This window comes from Sorex araneus, chromosome 6 (assembly GCF_027595985.1).
Source record: "Sorex araneus isolate mSorAra2 chromosome 6, mSorAra2.pri, whole genome shotgun sequence".
NCBI lineage: Eukaryota > Metazoa > Chordata > Mammalia > Eulipotyphla > Soricidae > Sorex > Sorex araneus.
The window spans coordinates 132,823,781-132,846,158 of record NC_073307.1 but is presented as its reverse complement, the minus strand read 5'-3'; the positions used below and the strand labels follow the sequence as shown (position 1 = coordinate 132,846,158).

Genomic DNA, 22,378 nt, shown 5'->3' with positions numbered 1-22,378 from the left:
ATGAAAAGTTGATGGTGGTAGAAGATGAAATGACAGTAGTGGTGGTTAGGATCTTCATTAAGAATATCAACAACAAGGACTGGAGTGATAGTATAGAGAGTAAGGCAATTGTCTTGCATGCAGCCAACCCCAGGTTCAATCCTTGGCATCACATATGGTGTCCAGAGAGCCACCAGGAGTAATTCCTAAGTGCAAAGGCAGGAGTAAGCCCTGAGCATAGCTGAGGGTGGCTCAAAGACCAAAATCAGTATTTTAAAACAATAATATAAACGATAGAGGCAGAGGGGTTGAGTAAATTTGAACTGAACCCAGTTTTTGCAGAATAAGAATGTCGTTTCTTACTCTACTTTGTTTCACTTGATCTCTAATGATATCTACCAGGAAACAAGTTACCCTCAATTCCTCAATTCTCCCCGATGAAAAGTGATAGTTCAGCTTTTAAATGTGCTCTTCTGTTGCAGTCTTCTAACATGATTTTAATAGGGTTAGCAAATTAAGACCCAATCCCCGCTACTGTAGCTAAGGCCGATAGCTTCCTTCTCTGCCCATTCTAGATTTTTCTTAGTCTTTCTAGCACTATTTCTAGTCTGAATCACATTATCCAGGGCTTTCTCCCTATGAAGTCAGCCTTCAAAAAGTGCTTGTCTCTGATTTTGAATTCACCACTTCTGTTGTTCAACTGAAAGTAGCTACGACCTATGACTTGGAAGTTATTTATGCACCCATCCCATGGTGGGCAGCTTTGTTGAAACATCCAATTGGACACAGTTGTGTCTCAATCTCAAAAAAAGTTTTGCTATCTCCCATGGGTCATTTTTCATAAACATAATGATTTGTCTTGGCAGAGACTGTGGTTCACACTGCATTTATTTTATTGACAGTGTGGACAGGGTTCACACTGCATTTATTTTATTGCATTGTGAGACCCAACACTATATTCTTAGTACTCCAGATACCTCTTATGTCTCACGGTGACAGACAAGTCTCCTATAACCTGGATTTGCTTCAGATTCCTCCCATGTTACTCCAATTAAAATTGGTGGGATTCTCCTAAACCATGTGGCCGCTACTGCGGCCCCTCGACGTTATATCTCTTCATTCTCATCAATGGAAAACTAATTATCAAATGCTTCCTTGTCAGTAGGGCTGTATTTTTGGAGGGTAAACTCCAACAAGAATAGTGAGTTCTGTGTTGAAACTCCAACAACAATAGTGAGTTTTGTGTTGAAATATGAAATGTAACCAAGGTAAAGAGAAAATGAAGTGAAATTTATCAGTTATGCAGGCAGGGGTGTGGGGTGGGGGGTGGGAGGTATATTGGTTTTTTTTTGGTGGTGGAATATGGGCACTGGTGAAAGGATGGGAGTTTGAGCATTGTATAACTGAGACATAAGCCTGAGAACTTTGTAACTTTCCACATGGTGATTCAATAAAATAAATTTAAAAAAGAAAAAATACAAAAAAAATTGGTGGGATTCTGGGTTATCTGTTAAATGACTCAGAGCAGTATTTTTCAAGTGTGTTTTTTGTTTGTTTCTAAAGCACAATAGGACCTATAAAGGCAGTGCATGCTGTTCTTGGTATAAGATGTACAACAACCCTCTCCATTACTTCAAATAAAATTCCTATGTGCATAAGGTCTCTTCTGACCACCTCTGTTTTCTCAGTGAAGAGCTTCATTTAACACTAAGAAGTGAGTAATGGGGCTTGGGCAGGTAGAATAGATGGGAGATTTAATGAGAAGGAAATGGTGCCTCTAAGAGCATAGAGGTTTGGGATGGCCCAGAAATCCTAGGGGGCTCACTTGAGGTTTTTGCTTTCATACTTAAAATAGTGGTTGTCAACACTCTCAGATATAATACTCTTTGTAAAATAAATATTTTATAAAGGCTCATTACTATCCTAAAATAAAAGTAGTAGTTAAGATTTTCTCCAATATAATTTTTCTTTTTTGCTTTTTGGATCACACCCGGCGATGCACAGGGGTTACTCCTGGCTCTGCACTCAGGAATTACCCCTGGCAGTGTTCAGGGGACCATATGGGATGCTGAGAATCAAACCCGGGTCAGCCGCGTGCAAGGCAAACGCGCTGTGCTATTGCTCCAGCCCCTCTCCAATATAATTTTTAGAGAAATGCCCAAGCACTAATAATTCTGACACTAGGAATATATTCTTAAATTAATATATATTTCATTATAATTATTAATATATATGCCATAATTAAACTTGAAATACTTTCTGTTATACGGAGAATCACCTAGATGTGAAATACAAATGTCAAAAGAAATATTTGTGTCATACTGATGACTCAGAAAACCATGAATGGTAGGACCTATCAGTGAGGAATTTTTCAAATTGAGGAAATAAAGGATGGAAAACATAAAACAAATGTACTCTCTTTGAGATAGTTGCATTTCTTAAAAATTTGATGCACATTAAACTGCTGCAGAAATACTCTCCTATAAAATGTAGAATTGTTTTAGCTCAAGTAAACATTTTTGCTTGTCTATGAATCCCCACAGGAAATTTTTTAAGTCAATAGGCTGCAGGACAAACTTTTTTTATTGACTTAAAAAATTGACAAATTTTTTAAGTCAATAGGCTGCAGGACAAAGAATCACAAATGCTACATTTGTGATTCTTTGAAGAATTTCTTAAACTTTTTATCCTTTAACTAAAATGACAGCAATGTCATCCAGTTATTGCTACAAAAATGTCTTCACAATCTTGTAAATGTTTTCTAATATAACCATACCACTGCCTTCTTTCTTATGCTCTGTCATTTGCTATTATATTCATGTGGGGTTTTTTCTATAGTTGCTATTCAACTGTTGGGATATAGGTTTTGAATTGGTGAACAATTATCCATTGTACAAAAAGGAAGATGGGGTAATGGACAAGAAAGTTCCTACATTGCTAGACTATGACTCTTAGCTTGGTTCAGAAAAAGAAAATGGACCTGCCAGGGTGTTAGAGAGTTTGGCAAGGTGATAGAAGCAATGATTTGGGACACTTAGAGGAGATAATAAATTATCCACCGAGTCTACATAAATGTACATATTAGTGAAGACGAGGTAAGGTAGAAAGATTGTCCTGGAAATTGAAATTTGGCCAGCAATTTGGTTACTTTTATGACTTGTTTAGGTTGAGTCCACAGGAAGGGTAGATGATAAGAAACAGTTTAAGATCACTGGAGGTACTTAGAGGCCATGGAGGATTTTCTACTTAAATATTAAAATTGAAATGTTGAATGATTTATCTCTCCTCTACCAGCAGGAGAGGTAGGAAGAACAAAAGTAAACCAGTCTGGTAAACACTTCAAGAAATGATAAGGAAGAGCGTAGAATAGACATGAATGAAATAAGGAAGGGTGACCAGTGCTATAGTCTACTGATAAGAGTTTAATAAAGATAACTAGAGAATGTAGACAGAATAATATTCTGGAAGTGGCCGGAAGAAGAAGAAGAAAGAGAACTTGATACATGGTTTTAAGAAAAAACTACTGAGGTTTTTCCAAGAGAAAAATTCTTAGTCCATAGCCAGATATTCACAAAACTAAAATAGGTATGAAATAAGTATTTGTATTCCTACCATTTTCACCAGCAATCATAGGAGCTTACCACCTTTTAAAGTTGTTCATTCATTTTCCAATAGTTCAAATATGTCACCTGCAAGAATGAGCCTCCCATTTTTTTTAGACCTAACTTCTGGATATGGGGAATTTATTATTGTCTTGTATAGAGCCAGCGTTCTGGGAGGCAGTGTGGGAAAATAACATATAATTTCACTGAGAAAAAAGAGAAATGTGACAGGGACTGTATGCCACCACTGGTGGCATCTGAGAGCCAACTTGATTTTCATTGGTTTTCCCTGCCACCACCACCTCTTTTTGTTTTAACCCCAAGAGTTTCCAACACTAAGAAATCTGTACCATTGAACATAAGGCTGAATATTGGATATTGCTCTCTTGGCATTTGGTGATCTCAGAAGAATTTCTGTCTTAGATAATCACCATGTGTCGTAGAAAAGTATAAGTGGCAAACTTCTCCTGTGTTCTCATTCATTAATTTGTGGTTTATTATTTTAATAAATGTCTGTCAATTCATTTCAAAATTAGTATTATCTAACTGTAATGCTTATTCTCTTTTTGTTCAATTTTATTGACTAATATTAATTTAGGAATTTTATATCTCTAATTTTAAGTGAGATTACAATATTAATTTTTAAATTGCCAATAATTGACTCTACATAGTTTATCTCTTTATGAAATGAATTGGCTAGTATTTTTATATCCTTAAGGATTAATTTTTTTCTAGCTTAAAAATATTTATTCCATGACTTGTCAAGATACACAAATAAGAATATGTTTTCCATTTTCTTTTTCAAGTCTGTGTTTTTAAATCATGAAATCAAAATATTTTTGTTTATTTGCATGTAAGCAGAGTTTGTTTTTTAATCTGTAAGCCTAAATATTAGGTCAATTTTTCTACTTAGTTACACCATTTAGTTTTTCATTTATCTAGATATTTATGCAAAATATTTTGTATCTTATTTTCATTTGAACCACTATGCTTATAATATACTTTAGTTAATTTCTATTTGGATTCCTAATTATTTCTTTTTTTTACTATAAGAAAAATTTATATATGTATATATTTTTAACAATACCAAGCTGCACTCAGGATTTACTCCTGATTCTTTGCTTAGGGATCATCCCTGATAGGGTTTGGGGGGGGGGTCAAATAAGGTGACAGGAATTGAACCCAGGTCAGCTGCATGCAATACAGAAGCATTGCACCTACTGGTCCCTAATATATTCCTTAAAGTTAAATTTTGTGTTGATCGCCCTATTGATGTTTCTTTATTTCCCTACTAGTAAACATTTAACTTTGTGAATTTAACTTTGAATATATTCTAGTTCAAACCTTTAGGTTTTCATTTTTATATTTTTTCATTGCTTTCTATATTACTTTGATCATATTCCCCCCTTATCTGATGTAATTCTATTTTGAGAAAGAAAACGTAATTTCAAAACTTTTAATGTTTGTGGTTGAGTGTAAAAAATTACAAGGGCATGTGTGCAAGAGAGAGAGGGGGTGATGATGTGTGTGTTGTGCTTTGTTGTTGTTCGTGGTCTCTTGGGGCAGTTCTCTCTCACGTGCGCTGCTCGAGTTCGGTGCTCTCCAGCCGCTATGTATGGACCAGACAGGGATGGCTCCTCCTTGTGCTCTGCTTCTGTGTGTGCCGCTGTGCTCTCTTCTGTCTGTCTCACTGTCTCTGTCTCTGTAGTCTCTCCTCTGGTCTCTTCCGACCTCTCTGCCTCTGCTTCTGTGTCTTCTCTCTCACTTCTGTGTCTCCTCCTGTGTCTTCTCTGCTTCTTCTGTCTTACCTCTGTCTTTCTGTCTCGTCTCTGCCTTTCTGTGTTGCCTCTGCCCACTTCTGTGTTGCCTCTACCCTCTCTCTCGCTTACAATCTTAGTTTATACAGCAATTACATAGGGTGGTGACACAAAGGTGGGTTAAACATTAACAAATCAACAAAGAAGGGTAAGACCATTTCTCCAGGAGATTAACAAAATCTCATCTAAGGAGATTACTCCAGATTACTAGGAGATCTGCTCAAGGGTGGGATCCAAACAACGGGTGTGTGGTGTGTCGCTTTCTTCCTTTCTCAGTTAATAATCCGCTTAGTTATAGTAAATTTACTTCTAATATTTCTAGCAATGTCATCTGTATGAGCACAGTAAGAGATATATCAGACTTAAAGTTTCGTTCTGGCTGAGGACATTCACTATATATTCCCAACCACAGTCCTCAGGCCAGGTTAGTCTTCCTAACCCCATCAAGGGTCCTAGTCTAGTCATTACTTTTGGATCATGACAGCATTTGTCTATGACCATGTTCTCAACTTATAGTTGAACATTGTGGCACTTTGGTCTGGCCCATTTCGATGCCAGGGTAGCTCACAGCTTGCCCTGGGTCCATTCTGTCCCTCGCTGGGACCCTGCTTTTGGGGTGCTAGGAACTAAGGGCAACTGAGTTAAGAAAGCAGATGCCCGGGAGTAAATATTATTGGAGTCAATCAGCTTCCAAATTACAAAGCATAATATTAACTGTCTTCCTGTGTCCATACAGAAAGGACATTGCTTTAAGTTAAACTAAGTTCCCTGTGGCAAGGCTGAAAGGACAAACCCAATGTTATCCTACAGTTAAGTATAAATTTTAAACTTTCATGTATATTTAATTTTCTTTTGTCATTTGCCACAATGTCTTATTTGTTTAATTTTTAAATTGTACTAAAGTATATTTTGTTAGTGTGTGGCAAATGTTACAAATAGTCTAAGAGTTATTGAGAAAGACACAATTTCTGTTAAGAGGGTATAATATATATAAATTAATTGTCATATCTACGTTTGTTATAGCATTTGGGTTTTTTATGTCGTTATTTGTTTTGTAATTTTATACCATTACAACTGGTAGTCTTCTGGTCATGTAATTATATTGCCCACAATAATTATGTCCATATAAATAAGTTTCTGTTGAAATGTTTTATGTTTTACTTGATTTTTCTTTAAGAATTTTTATATGATTCTAATTATAAATTGTTTATTTCTCCTCTTTTCCTTTTGCCTTAAATGTTGCTGTCAATTATAACTGTCAATGTTTTTTTCTGCTTTTTAAATATTCTGTTTTCAACTTACATGATTCTCTTGAACAAAGATAGTCTTATTTTTTATTTTATTTTATTTTATTTTATTTTTGGTTTTCGGGTCATACCTGGTGATGCACAGGGGTTACTCCTGGCTCTGCACTCAGGAATTACTCCTATAGGTGCTCAGGGGACCATATGGGATGCTGGGATTTGAACCCGGTTCGGCTGCGTGCAAGACAAATGCCCTACCCGCTATGCTATCATGCCAGCCCTATTATTTTTTATTTTAATTCAAACTGAATGTCTAGTTCTAAAAAGTACTCAGTAACTGTCTTGAAGTGGCATTTGACCTAGCTAAATTTCTTTTTGTCTTTCATTTGTTCTAGATGGGCCATAAAACATGAAGGAACCAAGAAACCAGGCCAGTGGAAACATTCTAAAATTGAAAATCCCATGTGGAACAAACTTGCCTACATGTGGCCAGTCCTTCCGAATGGCCAACTTAACGAGGTTGTATTATATTTTGTATTTGATATGTTTATTGAGACTTATAAAGTAAGGCCCAATATGTGGTCACATTTTCTAAAAACTCTTATGCAGAGTTTGAATTGTAGGTGTTAAGTGCAAAAGACAAATTAATGATGTATTAAGTAATTAGAAGGATATACTTGAGATATTTTAGACAGATATGTTCTGGATGAAGAGGGATTTATCTACTTTTTCCTTGTAATGTTTCAAATTTTATGTGTTTTGAAATTTAGTTCTTATGTATAAGCATGTTCAAAAGCATCTCTTGGTAAACTGAAACTTTTATCACTGGCTCTCTTTTCTTTCTTTTTTGGTCATTACTTGAATGTTGTAGCTTGCATATATAGTCAAAATCAAAGATTTAAAATATATTTATTTTCTCTGACGATGGAGAATATTAGAATGACTTAAGTTTAGTTATACAAACTAACTTATCTGTTATCATTGTTACTTTAGATTATCTTTAAACTTTTTCCCCACAGGCTATTGATATTGTTGTATATAGGCATTGCTTATGCTTATTTACAGTTGTCTCAGTTTTTCCTCTTTAGTGTACCTACTTCTCTCTTAAAGTTCTGTCTTCTACCAGGTGTTAACTATCCTTCTACTTATGTCCCTTACTTTTGGTTATTGGTAGCAGACTTTTTAGTAAATTTTATCAACAAATGTCTTTATGTTGCCCTCATTTACATAAGAAATTTTCACATCAAAAACTGAAGATGTCATTCTGACACCGGCCTTCCACTGCCATTGTTGAGGATTCTGTCTAAATGTTATTCCTTTGAAAGGAACTTAACTTTTCTCATTAATTTCTTGTAATGTCTTCATTTAAAGAAAAATTCTTGGGGTTGGAGCAATAGCACAGCGGGTAGGGCGTTTGCCTTGCACACGGCCAACCTGGGTTCTATTCCCAGCATCCTATATGGTCCCCCAAGCACCGACAAGAGTAATTTCCTGAGTGAAAACCCAGGAGTAACCCCTGTGCATCGCCAGGTGTGACCCAAAAAGCAAAACAAACAAAAAAACCCTGCCTATCCTGGCTTTGTCCTTTAATGGGGTTGGAGCAATAGCACAATGGGTAGGGTGTTTGCCTTGCATGTGGCCGACCCAGGTTCTATTCTCAGCATTCCATATGGTTCCACGAGCACTGCCAGGAGTAATTCCTGAGATGCAGAGCCAGGAGTAACCCCTGAGCATCACCAGGTGTGACCCAAAAAAACAAAAAAATAAAAAAAAATTCTCAAAAGTTTCACCACAGTATGTCTATGAAAGGATTTCTTTCGAATGTCTAGCATCACTTCTAGAAAAAATATCACCCATTTGCTATCTAAATTAAAAAAAACCACCTTATTAGGTCTATGCTAGAGCTTCCTATTTTGATCTTTCTATCTTTTAACTTTCTTTCATATTTTCCATTTCTTTGCTTCTTTTGGATATTTTCAGATATTCTTTTTCAAATTATTGAATTCTCTTTATCTTTACCTAATGGTTCTAAACTCCAAGTTGAGCATCAACTCATAAGTTCTAAATTAAAAAAACTGTTTTCTCTTTTACACAGAGAAAGTGTTTGAGATGGCTTCTTTTGTTTGCAACTAGCAGGCTGGTGTCTCTGTTTTTGTTTATCTTTGTCATGAAATTCTGTCTATTCTGAGCCTTGTTTTATGAAAGGAATTCTGTTAGATGTCCCTGAAATTTTTTTCTCTATACTTTTCAAGACGATGGAAATAGAAACTCAAGTATATTGAAATTTTACAAATTCCCTCAAAATGAAATCCAGCATTCATAACTATTACCATTGTCACTGTCACTGTCATCCTATTGCTCATCGATTTGTTCAAGCGGGCACATGTAACGTCTCTCATTGAGAGACTTATTGTTACTGTTTTTGGCATATCCAATACACACGGGTAGCTTGCTAGGCTCTGCCGCGAGGGCTCCATACTCTTGGTAGCTTGCCAGGCTCTCCGAGAGGGGCGGAGGAATCGAACTCGGGTCGGCCGCATGAAAGGCGAAAGCCCAACCACTGTGCTAATAGTTACTAATACTAATTCTCTGATTCTGTTTTTTTTTTTAATTGAATCACTGTAAGAACAGTTACAAAGCTTTCGAGTTTAAGTCTCAGTCATATAATGATCAAACACCCATTCCTTCACCAGTGCACATTTACCACCACCAAGAACCCCAGTATACCCCCATTCGACCCCTACCCCTGCCTATATGGCAGATGATTTCCACTTTACTCTTGCTCCACTTTGATCACTTTCAATATTTCGACAAAAAAACCACCATTATTATTTGGAATTTTTCCCAACAATCAGACCTGCAGAAAAGTCATCATTAGATCATTTGTTTTATATTGCTGGTTATGAAGAACATGTGATGTCGTGGGGCCACTTTGCAGCCATGCAATTTTTGATTTCTGATATTTTAGTAATAAATCTGGAGTGGGCAAGGGGCTGGTTCCATCCCCGACCCCATGAGGCCCCAGTCATACCTGGCTAACCAATAGGCTCTGAACAGGTGGCGGTCTCCATGCCACTGGAGAGAAAGGGCAGAAGGGACAAACACCGTTCCCCATCCAGGGTGGCACGGTGCCGTAGTTTAATGCTCAGTCCAGATGCATTTCTGCCAAAAGTGACTGGGTTCTGAGATCGGTTTGTGTGCCTCTGGGATCATGGCCATTTAAGGAGCCAGAGAAGCCATTTGTGGGCAGCGACTTGGGGCATCTGATTCTGTTTTTAACCATATTATTTAAGTAAATCGATTAGTTGATTAAAATAAGTAATAATGATGTTAAGAAACATAAGTTAATTGGTTCCTTTTTAATATTTACCTTAAAAATATTTTCTGGTAACTCTTGTTGAGAACCTTCCAAAATCTAGGGAAGATATAAGGGGATACAGAAAAGGGGAAATGTTTTATTGTGGTAAAGCAGCTACATACCAAATCATTTATGTCTCAGTGGTGACAACTTCTCTGGGAACTCATTTCATACCATTATCAGGGTTAATTATATTCATCCTGAACAACAATGCATGAGCAAATGGAATTTTGTATATCCTAGGTTTTCTGTCTTGGGGTAACTGTGTACATCAAAATCAAAAGAGCTAACACCGTTGGAAGCATTTGGTCCAAATTATAATAAGTAAAATATATATTTTAAGCAAGATAGTTTTTATTGAATGAAATTTACTTAGATGTGAGAGGAGAGAAAGAAAGGGATACTAGTTCAAGAGAACACAGACTAGTGAGAACACAGGCCTGAAAGAGTAAGCCTCTATAAGTAGATTAAAAAATAAAGTTGCCAAAGATGTAGGTTAGGAGTGGGGGAGGGCCGCTAATACTAATTAGTGGGTTTGGAGTTGGAGCATTTAACTGAAACTGTTACTGACAGTTTGGTAAGTCACACCACCAAAATGATAATAAATAATAATATAGATTACATTCTTTAAAAGTATGTAAGAATCTTAAGAAAACATAAGCTTTCATTAAATTCTTTTTATTTTGTGATTCATTTCTCTGGAAAAGTTGCTACAAGCTTGTTATTTTCCTAAACTACTATTCTATGGAGAAGTCATACACATTGGGTTCAAGTTAGACATTGAGAAGTTTTGCTTCTAAACACGTGAGGGAAGGAGCAATGGATTTTTGTATGCAAGAATGAAATCACTGGGAAAGTGGATCTGAGGAGACCCAAGAGTTTGGGCTGAGCCACCAGACAGTGAATGTTAGGCCAGATCACTAAATTAAAATGTGTATTTGAAGAGATTCATGTTAAATGAAAGAATAGTAAGCATACACATTTCAATAATTTGTTGAGATGTTCTAATAAGTCTAACAGGGAAGAGGGGTAAGGAAAGAAGAATACAGAGAGAAGGCAGAAGAATACATCAGCTTATTAATAAGAAATAAGTGATGTAGGGTCAGTTTGACCAAGAAATTTTGATCTCTGGAACTGGACTCCACAAAAATTCAGGTTATCTGCGGTTAGGGGGACGATAAGGAAAAGGAAATGCAGGAGGATCAAGGCAAAGGGCCCACAGCCCATCTGAAGTGTCCCAGCACGAATGAAATGTCACTGAGCCGTGGAAGATTGTGAACGTAGTGAAAGCCGCAGAGAAATGAATGGGAATGTAACAAATCCAGCAGAGAACGGGCAGGGAGGAAACAGCTGTCCCTAGTGACCTATATTTGTGTTGTCCTTCATTATCCTGTCACTGCCTCTCTCTCTCTGTTTCCATAAAGGACACCGTCAAAGTGCCTTAAGCATCAGAACCAGGTCAAAAGTAATATGTGGGAAGCAATGCTAGATATAGCTCAGACACTGGGACTGTTTTGAAACCCCTAATTATTTTTCCTGTCTTTGTATTGGGTCTCTGTTGTCTCAGATGAAAACGGGAAGATGTTTTGGGCTTCCTTCATCTACCTGGAGAGCCAAGGGCACCATCTGAAATCAGCAGTACCACTGGGGTACTTGCAACCAAAGCCTGTGATGTCATCATGCAAGTTTTTGAGGGAATGAAAGCCTCTAAAAATAATGAGGAGATCAGATAGCACAGTTACTTGGTCTGTCAAAAATTTAGCATGCTTGGGATATTGAAATGCAAAATACTAGCTCCACTTCTAAATCTATGGACCACCATTTTCAAACTATGTTTAAGGTTGACGTCTTGTTTCTCTTGCCTTTCCCTTTTATGGTTCAGAAAGAATGAAAAGTATTACCTATTTTGTGCCAAGTATAAAATAACAGTAATTCAAATGATAGTAGGTTTTCTTCTGACAAGACTATTCCCTCTCTTACCTGTCTAATCCTTGTCTTTTGGTAGTTTATATATACAACTATTGTAAATGTTTATTTGCTCTATTTTAGAAAACAGCTTTATTATAGAGGAGTTATAGGCTCCACATTAAGTAAAAGAGAAAAGCTTTAAAATAATCTATATGGCATTGAGTGTGACACAACCTTTGGTATTTCTACTCCACATTGTAGTCAGAGAAAGCAGTCTGAGGTTACTCCATTCACAATAATAAACACATATTTAAATAAGCACTTCATAATCTGTCTTTTGAAATTTAAATTCCATGTTGATAAAATGTTCTCAGTGTAGGTCAGGAATATAATAAAAGTTCACTGATTCAAATCTTGCTTATTTAGAAGTATGGGCAGTTAAATTCATGGCTTGCAACTATTATTAGCATGTTTACAAAGCAAGTTATTGTACTGAAAATATAAAAGACACTTTAAACTGAAAAACATTCTACTTAAAAAAATGTTAAAACATTTATTTGCACTGCTTTCTCCTAATTAAATTGCAATTAATGTTATTCATTCATCTCAAAATTAGAGCATTTTAATTAGATGCCATTCCAGAGTATTTAAACTTTACCACCTCTAGATTTTGTTTATAACTGATTTTTGACATATTTTCCTGAGCTAGGTGATTGTTTAATACATTTGCAAGATTTTAAGACTATTCCAAGGCAACAAATGACTTTTTTAATTTATTTTGCTAGCTTTAAAAAAAAAATGTTCTCCTCTTCTACATATGCCTGTGTCTTGTCCTGTAATGGCCTAAGATGCCAACACATTACCCCAATCCATGTATATTGTTCATTGCAATGAACAATATCTGAATTTCTCTCCTGCTCTCATGACTTCATACTTTTTGGATATCAAATACCCGTATCTGTTTAGGAAACATCTCCCTCTTTTATGGTGGCTTTGTTTGGGATCTTCAGACACCAGAGTAAAAAGCAAATGGCTGTTTTGCGATTTCATTAGGTGGTATAGTCCTGAGGCTGTGAATAAGGGATGAGTAGGGAAGAAGGAAGAGACAATAAGAGCATGTACTATCAATGGTCTTATCTAAAGACCATTAAAAAGGGTTCTCAGAAGAGTTTCTCCAAGATAAAAAAAAAAAGGGTGGGGGAAGAAATTATCCATTGACTAGCCATCCCTTTTTGTTCAAAGGTTTGTTCAAGGTCACTACTAGAAACTCGTCAAAAATTCAAGTGCAGGATCATTATTTCCACAGCTTAATCATTCACAAGATGCTCTCATGTATGTTAGTGTAAAGAGCGAAGTATAAAATAGAAAATGAAGGAGGTAAAGTGTTGATGCCATGTGTGGGAGGCAGGACAGAGCAGGGCTTGGATATTCTGGGAAATGCAAAAAACAAATCTTAAATGGGACTTTCTGTGATTAGAAAATGGGTTTATCATTAATATAAAATATTATGGAGTTCAAGGGTTTTAGTTTTACAATTCTAAACTCATCACACTCAATGCCAAAGATTCAGTGTCAGTCCGCCACCTTTAGGCAATAATGGAGGAGTTAAGGCTCTTGCTTTGCACCCAGCCAATCCTTGTTTTCTCCCCACACCACATATGGTCACCTGAGCACTGCCTAGAGTGATCTCTGAGTACAGAGGCAGGAGGAAGTCCTGAGTACAATCAGATATGACCCCCAAACTAAACAAACAAACAAAATACCAGAAAGAAATAACTATTACTATTACTCCTATCCTCCTTCTAGTAACCTTCTGATGGTTACTTTTATTTCTTCTAGTAACGATCATAGTTTTCACCAAATCTAAGTTAGTTTAGTTTGTTTTGGTCAGTTTATTTACTTTAGTTAATCATGTGTCACATGAGTAAAACTGTTTTATAGCTGTCTTCTACTTGTTTCATGTAGCATAATCAAATTATTATTTTATATTTTTTATGGCAAAGTGGTTTTCCATGATATATATATATATACACATACATATATATCAGCTACTTGATACAGTCATCTGCTGATGGGTGCTTATTTTGATTCTGTATTTGGGTTACTGAGAATAATGCTACTATGACACAGAGTGCACTTTTTTTTATCCAGCACCCCCCAAAAAACATAGGTATTTAACCTACTGCAGAATATATTCCAAGCAGATATTTAAACATATAGCCAAAGATTATAGTTAAAACACATATAGGAAATAGCAAGGGGTCAACCAGAGCCAATTCCCAAAGAAAATATGGGAGTATATATCCTATGAAATTCTAAAATTATAAAAAACAATATGGCTATTTTTCCAAAAGGTAAGAATAGGATTTCCATATGACCTAGCAGATACTTTTTATGTCATCTGTCCCCAAAACATAAAAATTCAAAAAGATGTATACTCAGCGCTTTTTTATTAGTGTTTACTACAGAATATGGAAATAGCCTAAATGTCCAATGGCTGATTAATAGATAATGAATACATATACATATGTATACACACATGTAGCAAACAGTGCAATGCTACACAGCCACAAGGAAAAAAAGGGTGGAATTATGTAGTTCAGAATAACTTGGATGAACTGGAGGGTATTATATGAATAGATGAAATAAGTCAAAGAGAGGGCAAATACCAGATGATATCACTCATCTGTAATATATAGAGAAACAAAACAAGAGAATAGACAGTGATGAACAAGGAGGGATTACAAGACTCAGTGGGGGTGGGAGTATGAAAAGATAACTCACTGTAACACAAGGACATTGGTAGAGGGTATTGGGGACTTTGATGGTGATGGAGTGCAGTAACTTTGTACATTAACATCATAAATAAACGTTAACATTATTAAATCCATGTTATCTAAATGCCAATAGGATAAAATTTGAAAACCTAAAATCAAAATAATGACTCGTGAACATTTGTCAATAAATACAATGATACTGAACAGAAATAAAGAATTTGACACTTGAAGAGAATAAAACAAAAATAAATTCACTCTCAATATGGAACCTAAATGTAAGCATCACAAATTAATGAGGGATTGTTGCTGCCAGAACCATCATTTGTGCAAAATAAAATAACTAAGGAACTTGACCATCGCCTAACAGCATCAACTCTGGTCATAACTTTCCTCATTTACTCTCTTCCACAAATATCTTTCTGTGAGTGGCAACACTATCCTCTCAGTTGTCCAAATTACAAACAAGGCGGGTCATCCATCCCTTCTTTCTTCCTCTCAAAACTCTATTAATCCTAATATCTGATAAATACACTGTTCCCCATCATTTTACTTGTCATCAATTAATTCCTAATAAGGCTTCAGCTTTGTCACACATTTCTGCATAAGAGATGATCCCATCACACCTAGAAACCTGCTGCTATTCGATTTATCCTGTTGAAACAAGTGGTTTATTCTTTAAAAAATCCCAGAGATCCCACTTAAAATACCTCAAGGAGGAGTACTCTGTTATGGGAAGGGTGGAAATGGGAGGAAAGTTAACTCAAAGGACTAGAGTACTTTCATGGTGAGTGGAAGTCCAGAATTCAGTCCCTGACACCATATACTCCCTAGTAGCTCAAGATACCAAAGAACCCCAGTAATGGTACATTCACTACATCACTTCTCTAGGCCCATGCATCCTGGCCAGGTATCACCAACAATGACCTCGAGGCCTGCCGAGTATTGCTTGGGAGTCCCCTCTGCCTTCTAAAGAATACTTTGTCTTATTTATAATTTTTATTTGTTTGTTTCATTTTTTGCATCACACCTGGTGATGTACGAGGGTTACTCCTGGCTCTGCACTCAGGACTTAATCCTGGCAGTGCTCGGGGACCAAATAGGATGCTGGGGATCAAATCTGGGGGGTCGGCCACGTGCAAGGCAAATGCCCTACTACAGCTTCAGCCCCGGCTGTTCATAGTTTTGTTTCTAGTGCTTAGCATTTCCCCTAGAATATAGTACACAATCAATATATATTTAGACAATTCATGTGCTAATAAATAATGTGTGGATGAGTGGATATAATGTAACTGAATTCTACAACTGAAATATTTGAAATCTGCTTTGGTTCTTTTGTCACCTCATTCTGACTTTTGGAATGTTTCCCAACTTTATTATATTTCCAAATAGATGTTTCTTAATATAATATTACTTGAAGCTATTGTAAAACCACTTTTGAACATCTCTTTTCATATCCTTTCTTTTTCATGTAATTAAAGATTTTTCATGTATGAGCAAAATACAATCCAAGTTCACTCAGTTCTATGAATGTGATAGAGTCCACTCTGTTATCTGAGACTGACTCTCTGCCTGCTTCACTAAGGCATTTCCACCCAGTTGTCTAAACTACAAACCTGAAAAAAATATATTTCACACACCTTTCATTTTGTCAATAAGATCTACATACATTTTCGAATTACTTTTTTTTTTTTTTTTGCTTTTTGGGTCACAACTGGCGATGCATAGGGGTTACTCCTGGCTCTGCACTCAGGAATTACTCCTGGTGATGCTCAGGGGACCATATGGGATGCTGGGAATCGAACCCAGATTGGTCGTGTACAAGGCAAACGCCCTACCCGATGTGCTATCACTCCAGCCCCTCGAATTACTTTCTTGACTATTCAAACAGAACATTGTTTAGACGTTTAGAATTATCTACAATGTGTTAGGTGCATTATTCATTTTTGATCAATGAATGAAAGATCAGAGTGTGTTCTGAACACATATGTTGTACGGTTATTTTTTTTATGCTAAGAAATGATTTTTGTTACCACATTTTTTGTCATTTCTTTTTTTTGAAGGAGTTTGATTGGCCAATAGAAGGATTGCTAATTCCAAACAGTCCTCCCACAAAGAAACCCACCTACAAGACACCAAGGCATAGTGTTCCTATACGACTCAGAATTTTGCAAAATGGAGAGAAGAACAAAAACAAAGCCCTTCCTATAATAGGTCCAGATGTCTCACCTGATCGGTAAGTGCAGTAAGAGTAGCTTGCTCTTATTAATTACACCTTCTAATTTCTACAGAATTTTCTCTTTTATCACCACCTCTGGAACCATAATGTTCTGGGAGAATCTTATTTAAGATATGTTCCAGAGTTGGAATATAGCTCAATGGCAAAGCACATACCTGGCATATGTGAGGTCATCATGAATTTGATCCTGTGGCACCAATGTCAGAAAAAAATAAATAAATAAAGGGAAGGGACTCCATGCTGATATTTGGTAAAGAAAATGCAACCTACCGACTGAGCTAGCCGGGCAGTTTACGGGTGGTGGAGAATGGGCACTGGTGAAGGGATGGGTTCCCGAACTTTGTATGAGGGAAGTATAAGCACAAAAGTGTATAAATCTGTAACTGTACCCTCACGGTGATTCTCTAATTAAAAATAAATAAATTATTAAAAAAAAAAGAAAATGCAACCTAAAGTTTATTTAATTTCTATATCAGGAACTTAATTTACACTCTGGTTTCTTTGGCTAGGCATGGAAGAACACAATGAATTAGAAATGACAAGTTCTAATAAAAAATGAATTGTTTTAAATTTGTATTTTTGTTAGAGTTCTAATGTATTTTAAAGTAACCAAGATCATAACTTATTTCCTAAATAAATTTTATAACTTACTGTAAGTCATAATACACATTATTTACATTTAGATATTTGAAATTTAATACAGAAATATAGCTTTTAAATTATCGCTTCATATAACGCATATCTTTATCTTAGAATGTTTTAAAAACTTATTATTCTAGAAAACCACTAACCTGTACTTTAGCTTACATTATAAGATTTGAAAAGACCTTTCTATACAGTCAGTATTTCTGCAACTTTAGGAAAAAAATCCATACTCTGTCTTCATTATATTTCATGACAAAAGGAATCACAGACCAGTGCAAAGCTCTGATGTAAAGAACGAGTTAAACACATTGTTTCTCATATTATTAGCAGTGATATTACCTCTTGACCTTTCTTTTGAGATGTTTAGAATATTTGAAGCTGCTGATAATAGTTTAATATTACTTTCTTCACATTGATTAAATATACTTCATACATCACTGAACAGTGAGTAACATTCAGATCGGCTGTCCACTGAACTGCCTGTAAAGATGATAAAGTAAAAAATTAATCTTCAAAGTAAAGTCAAGCCTGAAATTGAAATCTTTGACGCATACATTTAATAATTAGCTCATTCTGCTAGATGTACAATGTGAGGGTAAAGCCTTTAAAGTAGTAGATGGCTGTTTTAAACAGCTACAGTTAACAACTTCTGTCTCTTCTCTACATTTACTTTTGTCTTATTCTGTCTTAGATTGTGTCTCAAAATTAACAGACTTAATCTTATTGCATCAATGTTTTATTATGCCTGGTTCAACAGGTAATCCAAACATGATTTGAGAGATTTGTTATCTTGGACAAACATAAACAAAGAGTTTATAAGATTTTTTGTTGTCTATGTTCAGAAAATCTTGTGTCCTAGCTAATCAAATGCTGACTTTGTTCCTTTGCATGAATTAATTATTCCCAAACAATTAAAAAATATTTACATATACTTGACAGCTAAAATCTCAACTAAGTATAGCTTAATTTTTCTTAGATAATTTCAAAAATGTCTACAGGACTCTTCTTAATAGCATTCCCCTTCCCACAGAACTGCATATAAGTACTGGGAACAGAATGTTTAAGTGTAAGGGGTTGTGGCTAACGAAAGGGATTGTGTCTGGTCTGGATAAAGGATCCGGCTCCAGTGAACCTCATTCCAGTTGTATTCTTTGTGACTGGTTTCTCAGAGCTGTGCAAAGGGGAAGCCCAGCTGTGCTGTTTTTAATATATCTAAGTAGCTTCTCTTCCAGAAGAAATACAAGCTGAGGATCTATAGGATTACTTGCATCAACCTCAAACTTTTTCATAAAATGTGAAAGGACTGGGATGTTTAGTATCTTTGCTAGCAAAATCACACCTGAATGCTGAATTCTAGATCCACTTTAACTAACTCTTGCTCTCTTAAGCACAGCATAACTCATGCTATGCTTTAGTTATTCAATTATTATTTCTAGACAGTTTTGAGGGGTGTTACTGGTGGTACAGTCAAAGGAAGATCAAATACCTTTTGTTTGTTACTAAGTTGATAATTACTTTTGTGAGTAACATGATCTTGCCAGTCTTGCTAATTGCTTCCAGATACATATATATATTAAGAGCATTATGATTTCTTGTGTTAATCTATAAAATAGTAAGAAAGACCTACTTTTAAAATGTACAAAGTTAAGATAATTTATATATATATCCATTACTTTTTAGTAAATTATGTTTCCTGGGCATTTTCAAACTCCCTAAAACATAGCTCTTAAGGCCCTATAAGACCTGTTTCTACATATTTCTTTTTAACTCATCAGTATTTTCTCCAGTGCCCGCTCTTATATCCCCTCCATTTCCCAATGACCTTAATTATAAAGGTCTTCTTAGAGTGACTTTGAACTTCAATTTTTCATGTTGATCCTGAGTGTGACAATACCCTCCCCACCCCTGAGTAATTGCTATAGTTTTTTGTGTTCATAATTGCTCTACTTGCTAGAGATTTTTCATCACCATCGCTCCTTTCACTTCTGTGTTTTTTATTGCCTGTTTAAATCTCCATCCATGAGACAGATAATAGGGATAATGTTCACCTGTATCTGTATTCTCTGCTATAGTGTAGGCATGGAATGCTGAGTTCTTGGTACTAAAGTTATTAAGCCATTTTATTCACTACAGAATTTATGTCCCAAATCAGTAGATATTGAACTAATTATTGGTTGGCTTTACTCTATTTCTAATGAATGTGTAAAATGTAAAGAAGTATGTTTGACCACTAATTCTTTGATTTAATGAAAAAAAAAGAGTTTAAAAATACACCGAATCATTTTCTAGCTTGAATATTGAAACAGATGTGTATTCCAATTAGACATCACTTTTTCCTGTGGTAATTATCATTCATTCTTCAGTTAAAAATATTACATTGGATTGATAACATAGACACCAAATGAATAATTTGTGAATAAATATGTGAATAATATTTATGAATAAAACATCACAGACAAAATAACAAAATCTCTTTTCTCCCATTATGAATTCATATCTCAAGCATTCATTATTTGGGGAAAGGATTTAAAATATTAAATTTTTATTCTTATACAAATTATTCATGACTTAACTGTTTATGAAGTTTAATATTTTATTGTGGTAGAATAAAAATAACATTTTTATAAAGAGTATGTTTTAGGACAAATCATGATAAATAAAGGCTCTTGAGTTTTTCACACATTTCAACAAGTTGAAAGATTTTTGACAATTTTTACTGACATATCACTCAAGTCTTGTATTATTTGTTTCAGAAATGTTGACACTGAAAGGAAAGACAATGTGAAAAATTTTATCACTGGTTATTCTGAAGCAGAAACAAACCAAACTGACTTTCAGCAGCTGTTGGAAAGGTAAACTTTGCTCACAGCGCAAAGGAATCTTTTTTCCAAATGCCTGAATGATTATGTTACTATATAGCACAAAATACATATGTACCTGTGTAGTGTAGTAGTTATTGATATAATGATTGTGGACCTTCTAATCTGTTAACATGTAAACCATGTGAGTTTGTAATACTAGTACTAATTAATAAACGTCCAAATTTCAAGGTCTGGCAATTTCTACTTGTTTCCAGTGATGAACTCTACAAATATTAATTATTCTCATTTCTTTCCATCATTTTATAACACTAGTCTTCAGTATATACTTGAAGCCAATTTTTAAAAACCACTAACCTAATTCATATTTGTAAAATGGTGGAGTTTATTACCGGATTAGTATTTTTCTACCAAAACAAAAGTCATTGCCATAGAATTTGGTAACTGTTGAAAGATAGAGCAACTGGTATTAGCATTTTGGCAAAATATGTCCTTTTGATTATAATAATGGTATCATAGATTTTAATATTAAAACTTGACTTTTAGTTATTTAACCACTCATTCTGACATTTTTTGAAAATTGTCGTGTTGTTGTTAGTTCTTCCATTGGCAAAACCAAGGGAAGATCTAGTAGCCCCATTTAGAGTTGATAACTATGAAACACAATTGTTAAAACCAACTTGGAGACAGTTTTGAATATTGGAATAAACATTGGAGTGGGAAGCAAGAGAAATGGTTTAAAGACTGTGCTTGCTATTAACTAGCTGGAAAACTTAAGCAAAGCTCTGCTGTTCTCTAAATCTTGTGTTGGTCCCTATGTAGTGGAAGAAATGGATGAAAAGTTAAGAGGAAGGCAAGGAAAAAATTATATAATTTTTCCATGATGATTTTATTCATTCCATATGTATCAACCATCTGAAAGACATCCTTTTAAAAAGGATGTGTGGGGGCTAAAATATTCCTTGTTTGTCAGAAAGACAGTTTGCTTAGTGAAATAATCGGAAATCATATAGGGCTGTGCTCGATTCAGCAGCACATATACTAAAATTGGAACGATACAGAGAAGATTAGCATGGCCCCTGCGCAAGGATGACACGCAAATTTGTGAAGCATTCCATATTTTTAAGGCAGCTCAGATAGAGAAGGGAACACCAAGTAAAGTGTGGTTGGAGGATGCGTGCTGACAGTAGACTATAGATTGAACATGATGGCCATTCAATACCTCTATTGAAAACCACAACACCCCAAAAGAGAGAGAGAACAAAAGGGAATGCCCTGCCACAGAGTCGGGGTGGGGTGGGGCGATGGGGTCGGTGGGGGGGGGAGGGATACTGGGATTATCGGTGGTAGAGAATGGGCACTGGTGGAGGGATGGGTACTCGAGATTGTATGACTGAAACACAAGCACAAAAGTTTGTAAGTCTGTAACTGTACCTCATGGTGATTCATTAAAAATTTTTTTAAAAAATGAAATCATATAGGGCTGTATTTATTTGTATAGAACTGAAATGACCAAGGCATCCCTTTACACTTAACCAGGAAGAGGGGAGAGCCTTGTGAGGGTCAGTTCTCCGGGGAGATCACATGGAGGCCCACACTGAACTCTAGTTAGACAAAACTTCTGTAGGTCTTAATCTTTCTTGATGAACTCTTCTATTCATCAGTCAGGCACAACCCAGATCTCACACTCTTATTTGAAGCTCTTGGGGAGAAATTCATTGTTTTTCCTCTGTGTTCTCACAGAACTTTGATCAGGACCTTATGGTAGCATCTACTACTTCCAGTCACATATTAGTTGATAGCCTTCTAGCCTATGGCTCTTCTTGCTCCTGGGAAAGGTGAGGATATAGGGGCAAGAAAAAGGGAACTGTAGCATGGGCATACTCTGTGTTGGTTTGGGTAAGGGGTGGGCATCACTGTTTGGTATTCAGTCTCATTAAAAATTCCTATTTCAGAGGCATTAAAGGGCTATAGAGTTCACTTTTGGTGAAAA

The 22,378-nt window shown here is 35.7% G+C and overlaps 1 protein-coding gene and 1 non-coding gene across 2 annotated transcripts in view; both read left to right on the top strand.

Moving 5' to 3' along the window:
- Nucleotides 1-22,378, top strand: part of DCDC1 (doublecortin domain containing 1) — a 440,548-nt gene that overhangs the window by 350,784 nt on the left and 67,386 nt on the right. Inside the window, exons 20-22 of the mRNA XM_055142558.1 lie at nt 7,038-7,161; nt 16,746-16,918; nt 20,320-20,418. Coding sequence (XP_054998533.1) covers nt 7,038-7,161; nt 16,746-16,918; nt 20,320-20,418 — 396 coding nt within the window. The remainder of the gene's footprint in view (nt 1-7,037; nt 7,162-16,745; nt 16,919-20,319; nt 20,419-22,378) is intronic.
- LOC129406168 (U6 spliceosomal RNA) lies at nt 21,403-21,509 on the top strand. Its single transcript, XR_008630831.1, has one exon. It is a non-coding gene; the product is annotated as a U6 spliceosomal RNA (small nuclear RNA).